This window comes from Maniola jurtina, chromosome 28, assembly GCF_905333055.1.
Source record: "Maniola jurtina chromosome 28, ilManJurt1.1, whole genome shotgun sequence".
NCBI lineage: Eukaryota > Metazoa > Arthropoda > Insecta > Lepidoptera > Nymphalidae > Maniola > Maniola jurtina.
The window spans coordinates 85,295-105,802 of NC_060056.1; the positions used below are offsets into that span (position 1 = coordinate 85,295).

The 20,508-nt window shown below is 39.2% G+C and overlaps 2 protein-coding genes and 1 long non-coding RNA gene across 12 annotated transcripts in view; 1 reads left to right on the top strand and 2 right to left on the bottom strand.

Annotated features, from left to right (window-relative positions):
* LOC123879515 (mitochondrial coenzyme A transporter SLC25A42) overlaps positions 1 to 12,118 on the bottom strand; it is a 32,713-nt gene extending 20,595 nt beyond the window's left edge. The window contains exons 1-8 of one of the 6 annotated variants that reach the window (XR_006799023.1): positions 11,615 to 12,118; positions 9,753 to 9,845; positions 9,183 to 9,318; positions 7,254 to 7,442; positions 6,149 to 6,319; positions 5,632 to 5,717; positions 4,709 to 4,892; positions 4,016 to 4,211 (exon numbers count right to left, since the gene is read on the bottom strand). Coding sequence is in view for 5 of the 6 variants with exons in the window: in XM_045927271.1 (XP_045783227.1) it covers positions 4,073 to 4,211; positions 4,709 to 4,892; positions 5,632 to 5,717; positions 6,149 to 6,319; positions 7,254 to 7,442; positions 9,183 to 9,318; positions 9,753 to 9,810 (963 nt within the window). In the remaining variant the exon portion in view is untranslated. Of the gene's footprint in view, positions 1 to 4,015; positions 4,212 to 4,708; positions 4,893 to 5,631; positions 5,718 to 6,148; positions 6,320 to 7,253; positions 7,443 to 9,182; positions 9,319 to 9,752; positions 9,846 to 11,254; positions 11,440 to 11,610 lie in introns of those variants that run through there. The other 5 variants (XM_045927271.1, XM_045927268.1, XM_045927267.1 and 2 more) reach the window with 5 other exon arrangements.
* Positions 579 to 4,058, top strand: LOC123879539. Its single transcript, XR_006799026.1, has 2 exons — positions 579 to 3,196; positions 3,808 to 4,058. It is a non-coding gene; the product is annotated as an uncharacterized LOC123879539 (long non-coding RNA).
* A 1,932-nt stretch (positions 12,119 to 14,050) lies between the features above and the next one.
* On the bottom strand, positions 14,051 to 19,738 carry LOC123879526 (thioredoxin domain-containing protein 9). 5 transcript variants are annotated; one of them, XM_045927290.1, is made up of 6 exons: positions 19,614 to 19,738; positions 18,647 to 18,737; positions 17,482 to 17,581; positions 16,346 to 16,547; positions 15,535 to 15,670; positions 14,051 to 14,971 (listed from the first exon to the last, which is right to left on the bottom strand). In XM_045927290.1, exons 2-6 carry the CDS (start codon positions 18,709 to 18,711, stop codon positions 14,836 to 14,838), a joined length of 639 nt encoding a protein of 212 aa, XP_045783246.1. In that variant the 5' UTR covers positions 18,712 to 18,737; positions 19,614 to 19,738; the 3' UTR covers positions 14,051 to 14,835. The 5 variants fall into 5 exon arrangements, with proteins under 5 accessions (XP_045783246.1, XP_045783244.1, XP_045783245.1 ...); XM_045927288.1 differs by having other exon boundaries at positions 18,647 to 18,726; positions 19,614 to 19,733; XM_045927289.1 differs by having other exon boundaries at positions 18,647 to 18,726; positions 19,610 to 19,733.
* Between the last annotated feature and the right edge of the window lie 770 nt (positions 19,739 to 20,508).

The following is a 20,508-nucleotide window of genomic DNA, read 5'->3' on the forward strand; positions in this document are numbered from 1 at the left end:
TCCGTACTTCAAAAGGAAAAACGGAACCCATAAAGGATCACTTTGTTTTCTGTCGTGTCTGTCAAAAAAACCTATAGGGTACTTCCCCGTTTCTTGATATAAGTAGGTACTGTACCTAATGGTACCTAAGTCTAACTAAACGATACCAAAAACTAATAGTTTAAGTATTAACTAGGTAACTAGGAACTAAGTATTTAAATAGGTAAGTCATCAGACATAGATTAGTAATAGTTAATTTTAAATAAAAGAAAAATAATGATAAATACAGTAAGGTAGGCGTAAGAAAAGTTTTACTTTTAAATTATAAATTGCATAGTCAGGTTTAATTTATGTAACTTTTATTGAAAATAACTGTGCAATATTAGTCAATAAGATTAATTTTAAAAATTTCTGTAAAAATTAAATTAAAATGTTTCTTCCAATATCACGGGTTTTTCATTTGATGTTTCCCAAAAAAAAAATACTAAAACTTAATTTCACGCGGACGAAGTCGCAGGCATCGTCTAGCTATGGTTATATTGAAATACCAACAATAAAAGATTTCGAGGTAAATAAAATTAAAACGCAATGAAAATTTTTAAAAGTTTTATTTAATTCGATAACATCTAGTATTTAGTTACAAAAAAGTAGGTATTTTTAATACTCATTTTTTAAAACTAAATATAATATGTACAGTAACGTAAAATTAAACATTTATACAAAACTGTGTGCATAGACTAGAAAATACAAATATTTTAAAATTCTATCATAAACTTTTTTGCTTCATTTTCAACATATTTTTTTTTAATTAAATATAACAATATTAGTAAACATTTCAATAACATTTTAAATGTGTGTATTCTATTAAAAAATAAAGTCATTAATAAAAAAATTAATAATTAAAAAAACCAAAATTATTACCAGTTACTTTTTTCAAAATTACTTATATTTCTTGTTGTAAAATCTTGGTACATACATAATATTAATACTATTATTGTCCCTGATTACATTCAGTCAACATTTCATATTGATAAATAAAAAGTATAATATTAAAATGAATGAATTATTTATTTACTATACAATATACATTCAAATTCATAATTTCTAAAATATTATGGCAAACTGTTTAAAGAACAAAATAATAATAACAACCAAAAACCACCAAAATTTAAAATATATGTAGGTAACCTTTATTTTCAATTCAATAACCTGATTTCATATACCTACGTACAGTTATAATAATAAATTATTATTTACATTTGAGATATAAAATGGAATATTATTCGAAATAGTTAATTGACTAAGCCGATTTTGATGAAACATATTTCAGCCTCTAAATTCGATGCATATGTTTATCTGTGACCATCGAATGACGCCCGAAATCAATATTCTAATCAATCTATCTGTAATCTGTGGATAAGTTACTTAACAATGTCAAAAAAAAAAATCGAAGTTTTCATAAAACGTAAACTTATTAAATCCTATAACAATGTAAAGGATCATTTGAATGATAAGAAAGCTTAGGAATTACTTGCTTAATAGTTTTTAAGTGATAGTGTGAAATGGTTGAATTTGTTGTGGGCTCTTCTCAGAATAGGGCGCGTTTGGAACCCTCGTAGCTTTAGTCTTGAATTACGTAATTAATAATCACCATTACATCATTATCTCACAAATTCAACCAAAAAGTGTACCATGGTACCCCTTTTGAATAAATGCTTTTGATTTTATTTTGAAAAGACCATGATATCTGTAGATATACAGACAAATAACAACGTTGCTAAGTAACTTACCGACAGATTATAGATAGATAGATTATTTTGTCCGAAAACAGATCTTAATGCAAAGCGAGTATTGTTTCCAAAATAGATAAAAACAAAATAAGCAACAAAACAATAAAATTACTGGCGCATTGCGTTGTTCCAACTATTTTACTATACCTACTTTACTTACCCTAAGTTTACTTAAAAGGTAAACAAATAGGCATATACGACCTCATTGCCGCGAACTGACTATCAAATCATTACTCGACTGAAAAACTTAACTGCAGAAAGGTTCAAAGCGCCGGGCAAATAGCGTCGCTTACGCGTTTTTGCGATTTGTTCATCTTTTAAGCAAACTAAGAAAAAACGGTCTTAACTATACCTATACAAAATATTAAACGATTTTTTTAATAACAGTAGGTATAAACTATAATTTTTTCATATATTATTTATTTCCTAAAACTATACAATCGCAACCACAGTAAAAAACGCAATTAGCAAATTTTTTAACATCACATAATGCTTGCGAAAGCGACAAAACATTAATATAATTTGATAAAAAGTTTCTTTGGAACAGTAACCATATTTCATTATAATTTCATAACATACTTCATATTTTTTTATGTTACTTGTCATATTTTTTTATTCATGGGTTACATATATATTACAACTGGGTTGTTGGGTATATTACAACTTACAAACATTGCTCGCGAAATATCACTAAAGTTATCATTAATCGAGTAATAATTACCATTTTACTAATATCAACCGAGTAATAAATATCATTTTAGTAATATCAAACGAGTAATAATTATAATTTTAGTAATATTGCTCATTTTAATTTTAGTTCTTCAAAGTATAATAATTCGTGACTAATGATTTATGAAGTTAACTTTTTTAAAGTCTAATTTAAAAAAAGCTCACTTTTATTATTTTGAAAAATTTAACACAAAAAGAGACTCTTTTGAAATAAAATCTAACCTAATCTATCTTTCAACATTTTAAATTATGTAGGTACTTTTCAACTTTTTTACTTTACATAGCTTTAAGCCAAAGCTGGAGACAATTTGTTACAAAATCACAAAAATATCTACAAATGAATTTTTCTGAACATATTTTCCATAAGCAACACATATTTACATAATTTGTGTGTATATAATAAAAAAAAGTTGGTAATTTTTTTTTGTTTAACTTTTTCATTTTTATTCATTGAGCATGCCACACAATGCATGTAAACCATATAACATCAATTTAAACATTTGTAATATAATAATTTTTATTAAGTTTTGTTGAGTGTTTTCAAGTAATCATAGATTACCAAAATTACTCAACATAACCTCGTCATGTGGCACTTTCACTATTCAATTATTACTTTTAACAGTTCAAGTAAGACTGGTAAAATCAGTAATCATTGATTACCAACATACCAGAAGTCAATACAAGACTCTCTCTGTTACGTTATATCCCATACTAATGACAAACACAAAAACAACGAGCGTTATCCACTTTGAGTGACCAACCAATCACAAATGAACCTGTTTCCCGTACTTCTTTCGATAGAATAGTATGAAAAAAATAGGCTCGTTTTGACCCGACTGCGGCAAAGCCATAAGGAAGGGTTATGATTTTAGCAGTCTTTGTATGTATGTGTTTGAATCCAGATTCTGTGTATTCCTTAACTACTAGTTAGTGTAGTACAACCTAAACTACTGGGCCGATTTTGATCATGTGTCAATTGATTCGTTGTAAAGGTCTGGGTGACATAGGCTATATTTTATACAAAAAAATTTTTTGCTATTGTATCGAGTGGAATGTCAAATGAAAGAGGAGAAAATTCTGAGCTCATGAATATAAATGTACAACAACATTAAAATATACCAAGCGACAGAAAAACAAATTCACTCAAATATTTCAGCGTTTATTTAGGTTTTAGTTTTCAACTTTATCTTTGATATAGGTCGCTCAAAATGGATAACGCCCGCTGACTTTTTTATCTCTGTCATTTGTATGGGTTTTCCTAACAGAGTGACTCTATATTAACTTCTCTCCGTGGATCTATCCACTATAGGAAAGTACAGCATAAATTATCTCACGAGGTTTTCTATTTATCGGATATAGTTTTATTTTAAACGATAGATAAATAAAAACAATTGTAACAGTGGAAATGAATTGACATCAAAGAAAATATTTGAGTTTAAATACTACAAGTAATATCAGTAATCAATGATTACCAACCTGTTGTTCTTATTGTACCATGTGGAACTAGCCCGTATCACGTAGTACATAATAAAACAACAGGTAATCTCGGTAATCAGTGATTACCAGCGTGCCCCTCACGTGGTGAGCGTGAGGGAGACGTCTCGGAGTGTGCGCTTGATGGCGTCGTAGGAGGAGAAGGAGATGCCGACGGCGATGGGCCCCTTCACCCAGTTCATGCTCAGCCCCTTGAAGAACCCGCGCCAGCCTTCCAACCTGACGGTGGAAACAAAATAGTTAATAGATGAAAACCATCATTAGATCAGACAGCAACCAGCAAGTCTTACAGTCTTACGTAACTTAGTCGCACACTAAGAAAAGTATCTAACAAAATGTACCAGTCTTAAATGGTTATTGTCGCCAGCAGTCACTAAGACACTCACTAGTGTACAAATTAAACAAAAAAAATCTTTTAAACGAAATAGGTATTCGTACTATTTATTTACTTTCTGGCATAGTAGTGAGCCAATAAATTATTATAAGTACGTTTATTCACAGGTAACGTAGGTATAATGGTAATACCATAATGGTAATAATCATACCGTTATACAATCTAGCTACGTTTTTCAAGCGAGGTCGTCATTCCAGTACCTTGGGAACGAGTGTCATCTTCGCAAATCGTATCGTCGTTATTTCGGTTTTTGGACGGATCTACTCACAGGTAACGTAGGTAATATCATATTACCCAGATTACCTGTGGATGTGAATGTTACCTGTACACCGTAGCCAGCGTGTCCAGTATGGTGGGGTACGGGTACGTCTTGTCCGCACGACGCCGCGCGGTCTGCATGCGGCGCCGCACGATGTCGAGCGGGTAGGACGCGGTCTGCGCGAGCGCGCCGGCCACTCCGCCACACGCCATGTTAGTGATGCCTCGCGGGCTCGAACCCGTGTAGTCTGGGGAGTTTTATTACAATTTAGCCCTTGACTTCGATCTCACCCGGTGTTAAGTGATGATGCAGTCTAAGATGAAAGCGGGCAAAGATGTACGACACTGAATTAAATTACGGTGACTGGTCAAACCGTACAATAAGAAAATTTCCACCAAGCGGTGTTGTGCTTGGTGACGCCAGCTGGGCCGATCTTGGAACTTCCATGTATAGAGCAAATTACAGAAAACTCCGTTAGCGTGATTCAGCTTACTTGATCTACTTTCACTTTACATTGAAGATACTCCTGCCTCCCTCTAGTGAGAGCATTGTGAGTAGTCCACCTTAGGTCCGTATCGAGTAATTGCTGTTTGATTTTGGAACTGACGTATGAAGCGCCATCTGCTTGCAACTATAACGGTGAAGGAAAACATCGTGAGGAAAACTACATGCCTCAGAGTTCTGCATGCGATCAAAGGTGTGCAAAGTCAGCCAATTTGCACTTGGACTGAACTCTTCTCATTTCGAGAGGAGTCCCGTGCTCAGTAGTGGGTCGGTGATTGAGGTGATGATTTATTTATTTATTTATTTATTTTATTTTACATCTAATTGAACGGCAGTGCCACTTACACAAACTAGATGATTATTATACAAATACAAAAAGAGAAAAAAAAATAAAAGGTAAAGCTAGAACAAAATATGTTACAATAAAAGATTTTTTTGAATGTATGTACGCTGTATGTATGCATGTATGATGATAAACTCACCTAGATACCAATGCCTCAGTGTGTCGTAGGTGAAGAACGAGACTCCCGCATACGGGATGACGCCCAGCACCGTTGCGGGGAAGCCTCTGCGAAGGCAAACGCATTATGTAGCATCTGTTTTTTGTTAGGGGGAAGGTTATATGTAATGAATATACTATGTAATAAATATAATATAGCATGAAAACTGTAGTGGCGACTGTTATGAGTTATAACAATTGAGAGGGGGAAGGGGAAAGTGAGGAAGAGGAAGAGTTGCTGAAATCTCGAACGGAATCGTCACCTGTACCGTCAACGAGACTATTGGGGGTCAGGGGCGAAGCAAATGGGAAAGTGGAGGGAAGGAGGGGAGATGAAATGGAGTAGGAGGAATGAGATGGAGAGGAGAGGATCGGAGGGCAAAGGGAAGAGCGCAGAGAAGGGGAAAAATGCTCACCCGTACAACACTGTAATGGGAGGGGCGAGGCGGGGAGGGGTTGGAGGAAGAGGGATAGGCGGAGAGGGTGGGGCAAGTGCTCACCTGTACAGCGTGACGGGGCCCTCCTCCCTCAGCACCCTCGTGAACACGGCTCGCAGGGAGCGGTAGTCCGCGACGGCCATGCGCGCGCGCGCCAGGTCCAGCGGGTAGGTGGCGCTCTGTGACGTCACGCCCGCCAGCGAGCCCGCCACCAGCAGCCGCACGGGCGACTCTCTGGTGACATGAAATTCACGGTGTAACCAGAGCGCTAGCAACAACGAACACAGGTGATAGTACTTAATAACTTTGCTATTTAATAACTTTGCTAGAAAAGTAGTTAAAATAATTAAGAAACAAATAGAATAACATTGTTATTTCGTCGAATTCTTAGGTTATTATTTATTGTAGTATAAGTGTAGTAGTATTCTTATTAAGTGTTTATATTAAATTTAATTTATTAATATTAAGTAATAACTAAGCGTGCCTTAAAAACCATGGTTATGTTGTGCGACCATGTAGGATTGCAATAAGGTCAAAATGTAGCAATTTAAGAATTAGGTTAAAATCATTATTGTAATCTGTTTTGGTTGTCAATAAATAAATAAATACTGATGATTACGGATGAGATGCCACAAAAAAAAAAACGAAAAAATAAATTAAAAAATCCTTTTTTAAACGTTCACAATATATTGCAACTAAAACATCTAACTGACGCTAGAGGTCAACGAACGTTCCGTAAGCAGGCCACTAGGAGTCAATCCCACGTCGTGGGAAAAATACTAAATCATTAAAACTACGAAATAAGGCAATTTATTTATTAAGGATATAGGCGATAATCTTCCTAATAGACATGGACAAAACTTGACCCAAACAGTACAACGATAAAAGCATTCAATTAAAGTACTACCATTTGCGCAGAAAAGCGCAATCTAACGCCGGTTAAGACTGAACTGAACATACATCAATGAAATACAGACCTCTTGATATTCAAACTTTAAACACAAAAACAACTGAGATCCGTGTTATCTTGCTCAAAATTCGCCCGGTCATAACACGCCGCGTAGTCAACAGCCAATAGCGGATAGGAAAAGCGTGAGAGACATATAAACAGCGCCATCTAGTGAAGTTTTGGAAATAAATTGGCAAATTGGACTTAAGTAATACTCACTGAGCAGTCTGTGGCGTGTCCACTCCCAGTACCCGCTTCCACTGCTCGTGCGCGGTGAACTGTATAGCGGCGTATGGTATGATGCGCGCCATGGTGGCGCTGTTGCCGCGCCATAGCGCTACAAATCCTTCCGTGCGTGCGCTGTGCGCTATAAAGCGTACCGCCGCGCGCGCTGAGTACGGGATCTCGCTACAAACAGGGAAATATGTAAAATGCAGCAAAATTGACAGATCTCCATACCAGAAGTAGGTAATTAATCTATAAAACATCTATCCGCCATACATACATAAAACATACTTTGATTGAGAAGGAAGAGCAGGGACCCAAGATACAGGTTTTACAAACACTTCAGGGTGCCCGACACAATTATTGTCAAAGGACTTAGTTTTAAAATTAAATTTTCATTTCATTTCAATTTAACTAAGCATTTACTTAATTTCCGAATCCTTATATTATACTTAATTAATCGTGCGACTAATACTACCGCTACGCAATAACATACAGCGCCATCTATGTTTCCGCTTACGCAACATGATTGAACGTCAACATGCCGCCCACCAAGAAAGAACATTTAGTAGAAATCACAAAATAGTTACAACTTACCATCCTGTAGGATTAATTCATTGAATGACTGAAATTTTTGCAAAACTACTGCAGAGTTTCTTGCTGATTCTTCTCGGTAGGAAAGATATTTCACTTAATGAAACAGATGGAAGATTTAACGATTCAAAGGCATTATAAAAGGCAGTGACGTCACCACTAGCGCTGTCCCGGACAGCTGCTTGCTCTTCTATAGTATTGTATGTAAACGACGTCAACTCACGAGGTCTGGAAGTTGATCTTGGTGCGGTCGAGAGGGGCTATGACGGTCTTGGCCAGCGCGCCGGCCGCGGCGCCGGACAGCAGTGACGTCACCACTAGCGCTGTCCCGGACAGCTGCTTGCTCTTCTATAGTATTGTATGTAAACGACGTCAACTCACGAGGTCTTGAAGTTGATCTTGGTGCGGTCGAGAGGGGCTATGACAGTCTTGGCCAGCGCGCCGGCCGCGGCGCCGGACAGCAGTGACGTCACCACTAGCGCTGTCCCGGACAGCTGCTTGCTCTTCTATAGTATTGTATGTAAACGACGTCAACTCACGAGGTCTGGAAGTTGATCTTGGTGCGGTCGAGAGGGACTATGACGGTCTTGGCCAGCGCGCCGGCCGCGGCGCCGGACAGCAGTGACGTCACCACTAGCGCTGTCCCGGACAGCTGCTTGCTCTTCTATAGTATTGTATGTAAACGACGTCAACTCACGAGGTCTGGAAGTTGATCTTGGTGCGGTCGAGAGGGGCTATGACGGTCTTGGCCAGCGCGCCGGCCGCGGCGCCGGACAGCAGTGACGTCACCACTAGCGCTGTCCCGGACAGCTGCTTGCTCTTCTATAGTATTGTATGTAAACGACGTCAACTCACGAGGTCTGGAAGTTGATCTTGGTGCGGTCGAGAGGGGCTATGACGGTCTTGGCCAGCGCACCGGCCGCGGCGCCGGACAGCAGTGACGTCACCACTAGCGCTGTCCCGGACAGCTGCTTGCTCTTCTATAGTATTGTATGTAAACGACGTCAACTCACGAGGTCTGGAAGTTGATCTTGGTGCGGTCGAGAGGGGCTATGACGGTCTTGGCCAGCGCACCGGCCGCGGCGCCGGACAGCAGTGACGTCACCACTAGCGCTGTCCCGGACAGCTGCTTGCTCTTCTATAGTATTGTATGTAAACGACGTCAACTCACGAGGTCTGGAAGTTGATCTTGGTGCGGTCGAGAGGGGCTATGACGGTCTTGGCCAGCGCACCGGCCGCGGCGCCGGACAGCAGTGACGTCACCACTAGCGCTGTCCCGGACAGCTGCTTGCTCTTCTATAGTATTGTATGTAAACGACGTCAACTCACGAGGTCTGGAAGTTGATCTTGGTGCGGTCGAGAGGGGCTATGACGGTCTTGGCCAGCGCACCGGCCGCGGCGCCGGACAGCAGTGACGTCACCACTAGCGCTGTCCCGGACAGCTGCTTGCTCTTCGCTGACTCGCCTGGAATGAGGGCACTTGCTCAGTGACACTAAGGTCAGTAGATTCTTACAACAAATGAAAATACAAAACCCTAAAACCAGGCAAGTGCAAGTCAGACTTAAACACAAAAGACTACTTACTACTCAATTTTCAAAGTAAGATAACTATACCAAGTGGGGTATCATATGAAACAGCTTTACCTGTTCATTCTAAAACAGATTTTTATATATTTTAAGGCATAATAGTTTTCGATTTTTGGTGCTAATTGTCGGAAAAAACACCCGAGTTTGGAACCTTCGGTATGCGAGTCTGACCTGCACTTGGCCGACACTGTTTTTTTTTTTAAATTGCTGCTTTCTAAGTTAGCCTGCTTCCATCTGAGACTGCATCATCACTTACCATCAGGTGAGATTGCAGTCAAAGGCTAGCTTGTAAGGGAATTTAAAAAAACGTACCATGGTGCGCTAGTCGTTCCTCTCGGAGTAGCGGTACGCGCGCCTCGCCCACCGCCATCTCGCGTGCCGCCGCTCACATGGCGCCCCCTGCAGCTGGAAACACAAACATTCCTCACTACCATTGCCCACAGCTGGGCGTGGGACTCGTCACACAATGAGGCTTAGCCATGTTTATGATCAAGCACATGTGTTTTTTAATTCATTACTAAAGGATGCCCGCGACTTTGTCCACGTGGATTTAGGTTTTTTAATGATCCTATGATAAATGTTTGATTTTCCGGGATAAAAAGTTGCCTATGTCCGTCCCCAGGATGTACTTAAACTAACGCTGTACCAAATTTCGTCACAATCGGTTCACTGTAATAAGACCACAACTCTTACCACTGCGCCAGCGAAGCTGCTGTGGGTTTATTAGAAAAAATTCAATACCCCTTCCAAGTTAGCTCCTCTTCCATCTTAGACTGCATCATCACTTAGCACCAGGTGAGATCTCAGTTGGTGGCTAATAGTAAACGATAAAGAAAGATCCACACACCCCTGGATGCAATGTAGTTTTTGTTACACATTTTATGTAAATATGTAATAAGTTTAGTAACCTTGGCTAAAATTAGCATTAGCACTATGATGTTAGTCGTATTATTACTCTACACTCCACCAATATATTATGTTTTGCAATGCATGCAAAGTCAAACAGGTACACTAATAAATAATAATATGTTAATCATATTATTGTGTTTATCATTATCAGGACATTGAACCTGGAGTCTTTTTCTTTATATTTTTCGTTTCTTAATTCAATTCTTCAAAGAAAAAACCATACAATTTAATATAATCACACACTACTTTTTAAGAGGTGAAAAAGCAGTGTTTAAGACGTGGGCCTCCTATGTAAGTTAAATATCACTTGCTTTAACTGTGAAGGAAAACCTCGTGAGGAAACCTGCATGCCTGAGAGTTCTCCGTAATGCTCTCAAAGGTGTGTGAAGTCTGTCAGTCCGCACTGGGCCAGCGTGGTGAATTATAAGGTGAACCCTGAGAGGAGACCTGTGCTCAGTAGTGAGCCAGCAATGGGTTGATCATGATTTAATTTTGAGCGTTTTAGTTTCAGGATCTGAATTCAGCCCATGAGACCAGCCGTGGCCATTGGAAAGTACTAAAAAAGTTATATAATTCTTTCTTCTAAACATAATCTTGGCAAAGCACCAAGACTTATCAAAACCATTCAGTATTCACCCCAACAGTAGTTATCAGCTGAGTATGTGTGTACAATAACTCAAATAAAAACTGACAACTCATTGTTTTATTAGTACTCCAAGATAACACAGGCTTATTATAAAAACAATCAAAGATAACACTTGCTGCTACAAGAATATTTTTTGTAGATACATTAAAAAACAATTTACTTATTTTAGTGAACCATTATCATCAGTCTAAAAAAAATATATTAAGTACCTATTTAATGTAGCTTTAAAAATGATTTAAATAAGTATGATTTTACTTACATAAGACTTATTTTAGTACCTAAGTTTTACTATGAGGAAAAGTTACCAGTTTTATGATAATAACTAGAACTTACTAATTTTCTTAAAACTAAGTAATAAGTATATTTTGTCTTAGTAAAAACGTAGATAGATATATTTAAACAGAATTTTAACCTTAAAGTTAAAAATAGAACTCTGTACAACCAGATAAAAAAAAAGAACTCAGTAAATATTAGCGTTTTTTGTTATGGCATTAATTACCTAATTAAGCAAAGGCACAAAGTCCAAAATGTGAGAAATAACCTTGAAATTGTAATTTAAATAATTTTAAAACACAAACATACATATTATACAGCAAACAATTCCTCAAGAGATACTCACAATATTCAATGGGACATAACTTCTGGAATTCTAACTCACTTTATTTTAGACAGCGGTTTTAGAGTTAAAATCACTTAAATTAGCACTTAGTAAAAATATTTTTAGTGTAAAAATATATACTTTTAAAACTTATATCGCACACTTTGCTTAAATAAAATACTGCGATAAGTTTACAATCGCAAATCGCAATTTATATTTTTTTTTTTTGTAATAAAAATCCTACACTGCTTATTACAATGATCACATACTAAAAAACAATATCCACTGATTTTTATGACATCAGTGGATATAATCGGGGGATATAATTTTTATCTACTGCCCATGCTAGCCGGGCAGCTAAGTACAATTTTATTTGAGTAGGTACTACATTCTATAGCTGTACCTATAGGTAGCTATATATACGATATGGCAAAGTTTTGCCTAGACAAACACTAGATGGCGCTCACTCGAAAGGACCGCCCATAGAACCCGAGTTGCCTGTCTATACCCAGTATAATATTGTAGTCTTTGCTAAAAAAATACACACTACAAAATACACACTACACAGATCACTATAGTCTAGACTCTAGTCTGTGGTCTGGAGAATCCTACCCACAGAGTAGGTACCTATTTTGTAAATATATGATCATGATCCTACCTGGACTTCGTCTGTGTCGGTGTTAGCTGGCGAGCGTGCTCTGCCTTTTTGGAGTGTTTTTTTTTTTTGTTAAAACTGACTGGAAAGCGCTGGGCCTGGGGGTGCCGTGCGTGTGTCGGCGAGCGCCGGCACAGACGGGGTCCATACTTGTATAGTTTAACTAACTTGTTACAAATAACTACAACAAAGTCAAGTTTGTAGTTATCTGTCACATTTTGTTGTTGAGTTGATTTGTTGTTGTTTTGTTATTGAGTTTTGTGTTTTGCTGGTGTTTTTGGTGGTGGAACTAACTGGTAAGCGCTCTAAAGGGGCGCCGCGTGTATGTCGGCGAGCGCCGGCACCGACAAGGTCCATACTTCGATACTATCTATACTAATAAATAAAATTGGAGTGTCTGTCTGTAATTTCGAAATATCTACCTCATATTAAGCTCATATGGTTATTTGAACGATACCATAACTGAATCACACGTTTTTAAAATTTTTGTCTGTCTGTCTGTCAGTTTGAAAAGGCTAATCTTTGGAACGGCTGAACCGATTTTGACGGGACTTTCACAGGCAAGTAGAGGATTGACCAGGGCGTAAAATAGGCTACTTTTTTAACCGACTTTTAAAAAGGGAGTGGTGTTTTTCTACCTATGTACACCGAAATCTCCGAGATTTCTGAACCGCTTTGCGTCATTTCTTTTTTAATCGATAGAGGAACTTTGCGACATTGTTTCACAAAAAATTTGGAGTCCAACTCCTCAATCCTGATGCTGCAGGGGATCTGACCAATCCACGCGGGCGAAGCTGCGGGCATCAGCTAGTAATATTATAAATGCGAAAGGGTGTCTGTCTATCTGATTTTCACGGCCCAACCGCTGAACCAATTTTAATGAAAGGTACAGACTTGGAATACATCCCTTGGAAGGACATAGGCTACTTTTTATCCCGGAAAATCAAAGAGTTCCCACGGGATTTAAGAAAAGGAAATCCACGCGGGCATCCTCCAGTGTCAAATAAAACAGAAAAGTTGGAATAAAATATTTTATTAATATCTAATTATTATGTACTTAGTACTTTTACAATTTCAAATATAAAACTTAGAATAATTCTACAAATATAAATTAGTAATTTACATTAATTATATTAATAGCTACTACCCATACCTACTGTAGCTTCACAAGTAGGTATCGCGGTAGGTAGGTAGCAAGTCGATTGATATCGATACTTGTAATACACATTGCCAAAATCACAATCGTTGTGATTGGCTGAATTTCCGGTAACCTTGCTGCAACAGTGCATTTTTAGGCCTCGTTCGCACGAGAGCTTTTTTAACGTCCGTTAAAAAAGCGTTCAAATAGAACAAATGCATTCCCAAGTATCTGTTCACACATAAACGCTTTTTTAACGCGCACTTTGTATTGTCAGCGCAACGCCAGGTTTTAACGCAACGCTTTTTTAACGCTCGTGCGAATTAGGGCTAAGGGTTCCGTAGTCACCAAAGAATGTGTATATTTAAGCCAGAGACTCAGGCGGAATTCTATATACTCAGACATAAGGACTGTAGCAACAAACAAAAATATCAAAATGGGTCATCATCATCATCATCATCGTCAGCCTGTGGACTTCCACTGTTGGACACAGGCCTTCCCTATAGAGCGCCACCACACCCGGTCCTCAGCCTTCCTCAGCCAGCCACTTCCCGCCAGCCGCTTTATATCGTCGCTCCATCGTGCTGGAGGGCGTCCCACACTACGTTTGCTTAAACGCGGTCTCCACTCAAGGATCAAAATGGGTGCCATTGAAATTTTGACTCACACTTGACTGGTTTTTGATTAGGACTTATTTATTTATCTTTCTAAATAAACTTTAAAAGCAAAAGGTGACTAACTGACTGATCCATCAACGCACAGCTCAACTACTGGACGGATCGGGATGAAATTTTGCATGCAGATATTATGAAGTAGAAATCTGATATGAAAGGGTTTTTGAAAATTCAACCCAAATTGTATACTAGGGTTTTCAAATGGTAAAACAGGGGGTTGTCGCGTGCCACGCGGACGAAGCCGGGCTCATAACTGTGACATAAGCTAGTTTGTGACTAATTGTGTTACTCCTTTCACACGGCAGTCCAGTTTTGCAGGACCGGCTTTTACTATATCCTGCAAAACAGGACGCTGTTATTCACGACAGTTCAGTTTTGCAGGATCCAGTAAAAAGCTGGACTGCCGTGTGAACACTGTTGCATCCTGTTTTATGACCATCCTTACGCCGGTTATCTGGGTACGCACGCTGGGTAGCGGGGGCTGCACTATCCCAAAAAAAACAGTGTCCAGCAAAATACCGCACGCAGGAAGCCGTGTGAATACTGCTATTGAAATATATGTGTGATTAAACGGGATCGCGCTTTTTACTGGACTACGGATCCAGTTTCTAATTACAAAACTGAATGGCTCAATTCGACCGGATCGGTTTATTGCAGGATCCCGCATGCGGGATGCTCGTGTGAACGCTAGCATATAAACACATTCGCCGTCAAACGGGATCCTGCAGAAAACGGGATCCTGCAAAAACTGGACTGCCGTGTGAAAGGGGCGGTGTTAGTCGCTGTCGAGGTCCGAGTCGGAGTCCTTCCGGCCACGGATGGTCTTCTTGCTCTGTATGTGCAGGGCGCGCTGTTTCTTGGCCTCGGCGGGCGGCAGCGTCAGGTCCCCCGAATATTCGATCACTTGGGACCTGCAACATAAACATTATTTTATTTATTACTTACTAGAGGATGCCCGCGACTTCATCGGCGTGGATTTAGTTTTTTAAAGATCCCGTGGGAACTTTGATTTTCCGGGATAAGAAGACTACCTCTGTACTAAATCAACACTTATACTTTGTTTGTAATGGATAGGCTCAAAAACTACTGAAGCAATTTTAAAATTCTGCACTTGTAGAAAGTTACATTATCCGCGAGTCAGAGCCGGCGCACATATGGCGGGGCGCAGCGCAGAGCATTTTTCACAGAAGTATTATCGACATTGTCCTCATTGAAATAATATCTAAAATCAATTGTGCATCCGTGCGGATACTCGCGCATCCGCGCGCAGTCACGCGCGTGCTCGCGCATTCTCTGGAACAAATTCGCGTAATGTGTCACGCGATTAGAAAACTTCGCGGGCATGCTCTGCGCTGCGCTCCACCGTATGCGCGCCGGCCCTAACACAGGCTATATTAGATTTTCAAAAAATCAGAGTCGCTGGGAAGGTAACAAAGATCGCCGGGAAGTGGGAAGGTAACACTAGCGCGTTCACCTGGCGATCCTCCACTCGAGCAGGTCCGTGGTGAAGTCGTCCCTGTTGCCCAGCTCTGTGAAGCCCACGATGAAGTCCGTGGTCTTGTTGGCCTTCACCAGCCCAATCGTGGGAATCACGCGCACCTTCAGCCGACCTGAGGAAATTCAAAATATTTTTAGTCAATTAGATAAGTTCTTTTGAATCATCAACAGCATCTACCACTGGTTCGGAATGCCTTTCCTACCGAGAAGAACCAGCAAAAAAAAATCGGCGGTTGCGCTTTTCAAAGATTTGATATACAATATTATGCCATGTATAAAAGTAATTGAAGTCCCGCGCATTGCTGGAGCGAGCTGCAGTCAAATCCACGCTCTTTTATCATTTACATGTGAAAAGTTTTCACACTTAATAATCACTAGTTTCAAAAATCAAACAATCGATCCAAAGTCAATTTTAAGTATAAAAACTGGCTAAGTGCGAGTCAGATTCGTCCATCAAGGGTTTCATACTCAGGTATTTATTCCACATTTTGCACGATAAATTAAAAACTATTACACATAAAAATAAATAAAAATAAGGTTTTCTTGACAGACGGACAGACAGACAACAAAGTGGTCCTATAAGGGTTTTGTTTTTTCTTTTGAGGTACAGAACTCTAAAAAAATCTACGGCTTCTCCCGTTTAGATAGAGTTTACCTGTTATGTCAGACGCTACGTGTAATGTCACACGTTACCTGTAATGTCACATGTTACCTATTATGGCCGACGTTACCTGTAATGTCACGCGTTACCTGTAATGTCACACGTTACCTGTGATGTCACACGTTACCTGTGAGGAACGGAGCCCTCTCCACGTTGAGCTTCACGAATCTTGTCTCCACGTGTTTCTTGGCCAGCGTCCTGAGGTGCATGTCGACGATGCGGCAGCGCGGCGCGTCGTCGCGGTAGAAATGGCATACCACATTCTCACTCTTATTGCATACAGTGAAGAATTCTTTTTCGTCTGACAGCTCTGAGTATTCTCCGTGACCCTGGGATGGAAGGAACATATAAATTTAAAAAAAAATGGCAGGCAGTGAAAACGGCTGTGTGTTGGCAGAAATGAAAATGTAAAACTATAAAATGACAACGTTTTTTCTTTGATTTTCAAATTAAATATTAAAAAACTAGATGATGCCTGCGACTTTGTCCGCGTGGATGCAGGTTTTTGTAAATCCCGTAGGAACTCTTCGATTTTCCAGCATAAAAAGTTGCCTAGTCAATTTGCGGGACACTGTTACGTCTTTACCAAATCCCATGTGAAGTCTTTAATTTTCTGGGATAAAAATTTGCCTACGTCCATCCAAGGGATGTAGGTTAACTCTGTATCATATTTCATCAAATTGGGTTAAACTGTTGGGCCGTTAAATGCTAGCAGCAAGACAGACACACTCGCATTTATAATATTGCTATGGATTAAAATTTTATAATTTATAAACAAACTGACAACGAAATCATGATAAGAGTGACACTTAACTCCAAAAGGTCGAAAAAAAAAACTCCAAAAACCGCCCAAGTGCGAGTCAGACTCGCGCACTGAGGGTTTCGTACTCGGGTATTTTTTCCAACATTTTGCACGATAAATCAAAAACTATTATACATAAAAATAAATAAAAATCTATTTTAGGATGTACAGGTAAATCCCTTTCATATGATACCCCACTTGGTATAGTTATCTTACTTTGAAAATTGAAACACATTTTAATTTTTTTTTTAATGATGTAACCACAAATTCGCGGTTTTCAGATTTATTCCTGTACTTGTGCTATAAGACCTACCTACCTGCCGAATTTCATGATTCTAGGTCAACGGGAAGTACGCTATAGGTTTCTTGACAGACAGACAACAAAGAGATCCTATAAGGGTTCCATTTAACCTTTTGAGGGAGGGAAAGTCTTTTAAGCAAACTAAGTGAAAGTAGAGTACCATGGCGAGCCACTCCTGCTTCTGTATGGCGCGCTGCTTCATCTCCGCAATGCGCTGCCGTCTGATCACCTCCAGGTCACTGTTGTCCAATGTATCCAACCTGCAAGACAATTTGAAAAAATTACTGTTATTTTTTTTTTCTCTCTCTCTGGCTTTACAAAGATTAGCCAATGTCAAGTTTGTAGTTATTTGTAACAAGTTAGTTAAACTATACAAGTATGGACCCCCTCTGTGCCGGCGCTCGCCGACACGCGCACGGCACCCCCTTAGAGCGCTTTCCAATCAGTTTTAAGAAAAAAAAAACACTCCAAAAAGGCAGAGCACGCCCGCCAGCTAACACCAACACAGACAAAGTCCCTGTTATTTCTTGTACAATGGTATGGAACCCTTTTTTTTTCTCTCTCTCGTCTGGCTTTACAAAGATTAGCCAATGTCAAGTTTATAGTTATTTACAAGTTAGGGAAACTATATGTGTAAGTATGGACTTCGTCTGTGCTGGCGCCCGCCGACATACACGCGGCGCCCTTTTAGAGCGCTTCCCAGTCAGTTCCACCACCAATAAACACCAGCAGAACACAAAAACCGGTCACTTCTAACAAAAAAACACTCCAAAAAGGCAAAGCACGCGCGCCAGCAAACACCACCACAGACGAAGTCCTGGTATAGAACCCTTCACGTGCGAATTCAGCTCATAATTGATCGATTTTTAGGGTTCTGTACCTAAAAAGAAAAAACGGAACCCTTATAAGATCACTTTGTTGTCTGTCTGTCCGTCCGTCTGACGTGTCTGTCCGTCCGACGTGTCTGTCAAAAATACCTATAGGGCTACTTCCTGTTGACCTAGAATCATGAAATTTGGCAGATAGGTAGGTCTTATAGCACAAGCAAAGGAATTTGTGGTTACAACATTGAAAAAAAAAGTGTTTCAATTTTCAAAAAGATAACTATACCAAGTGGGTTATTATATGAAAGGGCTTTACCTGTACATTCTAAAACTAATTTTTATTTATTTTTAAGCATAATAGTTTTTTATTTATCGTGCAAAATGTCGGAAAAATACCCAATTTTTCCGAGTTTCACCCTCGGTGCGTGAGTCTGACTCGCACTTGGCCAGTTTTTTAAATAATGAAGCAATTTCTGAGCAAGTGGGAGAGAATATATTTACCTTTCCAGTTCATTGTCCAGCTGTTTCTCCACGGTCTGCGCCACCTGCTGCAGCACCTGCTCCATGTTGTTCCCGGCCTCCTGCAACAATGCTACTGTACTTTACTGCCAGCCATACTGTAACATAACCTAAGTTGGCCATGACTAGCTGTTCTCATAAAGTCATGAATTCATACAAAGGAAGTTCTACGACGCGCACAGGCGATTACACACTGCTCCCAATCCAAATCCGTGAAGTAGTCATAAAACATTTGTATGGTAGCTTTCACACTAGTTCTGACTTCCGTCATCTGATTTTTTCTATCATCAGTGAAAATATTCTCTTATTATCATGTTCAATTTGTAACTGTCAATTGTAGAAGTTTGACAAATAAATTGACATCGAAAAATGAATTGGTGATAATAAACTTAAAACTAAAGCTAGAACCATCGTCGGCCCACTACTGAGTACACATATCCTCTCCGACTGAGCAGATATCTGTGCTCTCTGCTTAACTTCTCAAACGGCAAAGGAAAACATCATGAAAAATCCTGCATATTTAGGATTTCTCCATAAATGTTCTCAAAGGTGTGTGAAGTCCACACTGGGTCAGCGTGGTAGACTGTGGGCTAAGCCCTTCTCATTGTGGGAGGAGACCGTGCTCGGTAGTGAGCCGGTGATTTGCTGATCATGATAATAATATTGGTATTGCTTTTCGATCTAATTTTACAGAAAGCGGGCTAGGCTAGCTAACTGGGCTAGGTACGTGCAAGGGGGTAACTATAGCGGGATTAACTCGTAGCCTTTATCGGTTTCTACAGGGGTTGGTGGTAGGATATTTGCCAGAGAGGTCGAAGAAATCCAATCGGTCGAATAGATATTGTCTCTTTACACAAGCAAACAGAAAAATATGAATAATAGGGTCAAAGTCGATGACCTCATGCGGCGTCCATACACATGTTACTAAGATACGAAAATACACACTCACTTACTGATTTTACGGTAACGCAAATAGCGAGGATCGACCACAGTAATAGTTATTATTATTTCACAACAACAATCTTGATTTTCTTTCAATAGTTTTCTAATAAAATTGACAAAACAAAAGAAACACCCTTCCGATGTTGACAAAAATTTTTGACCATTTTGAATTTTTGATAATGTCAAAGTCAAACGTCAAACTCAAATCGGACATTTCTTCGCAATTTGGAAAAGTGTGACTGTTTGTGGCAGATTTGTACCATTTGGGCAGTTTCGACTATTTAATTTTCACTTTGTTAAATAAGAAACTTTCCAGGGCGTGTTCCTTAAAGCCTCATAGATGGAGCTGTGCATGCCCTTTCAAGAAGGTACGAAAATAATGCTTGTTTTTAATCGTGAAACCTTAAGCTTTAAGTTTTCACGATTAAAAACAAGCATTATTTTCCTACAAGCAATATAGGTTTTTCAAAATTTCTTGGGAACTCCTAAGTGTTAAGGAGTTGCCAAGGGATTTTTAAAAAGCTAAAGGCTCTAGCACAAGTCCCATTCAAGAAAAACTCAATGATTTCCTTCGAAGAGCAGAACTCTGCAGAACAGTACCATCTGTAAGGCTTTTAAGGAACACGAATCGGAAAGTTCTTCACTGTATAACGATGCGTCACTCAAATCTAGGTCAAGCGAATGTCATCAAAACCACTACCTAACCTCCACTACCTAACCTAAAGAAGTCGGTTAAGAATGACTTACGTGGTGTTAGAGATCAAGAGATCATGAATTCACGATAATACTGTAATATTTGATGATGATGGCAGATCATTGGTAGATTTATTTATTCACGATGGTCACACAGGCTGTTTGCAAAATATCAACTGACACTTCACACTTGACACTTGAAAGCAGTC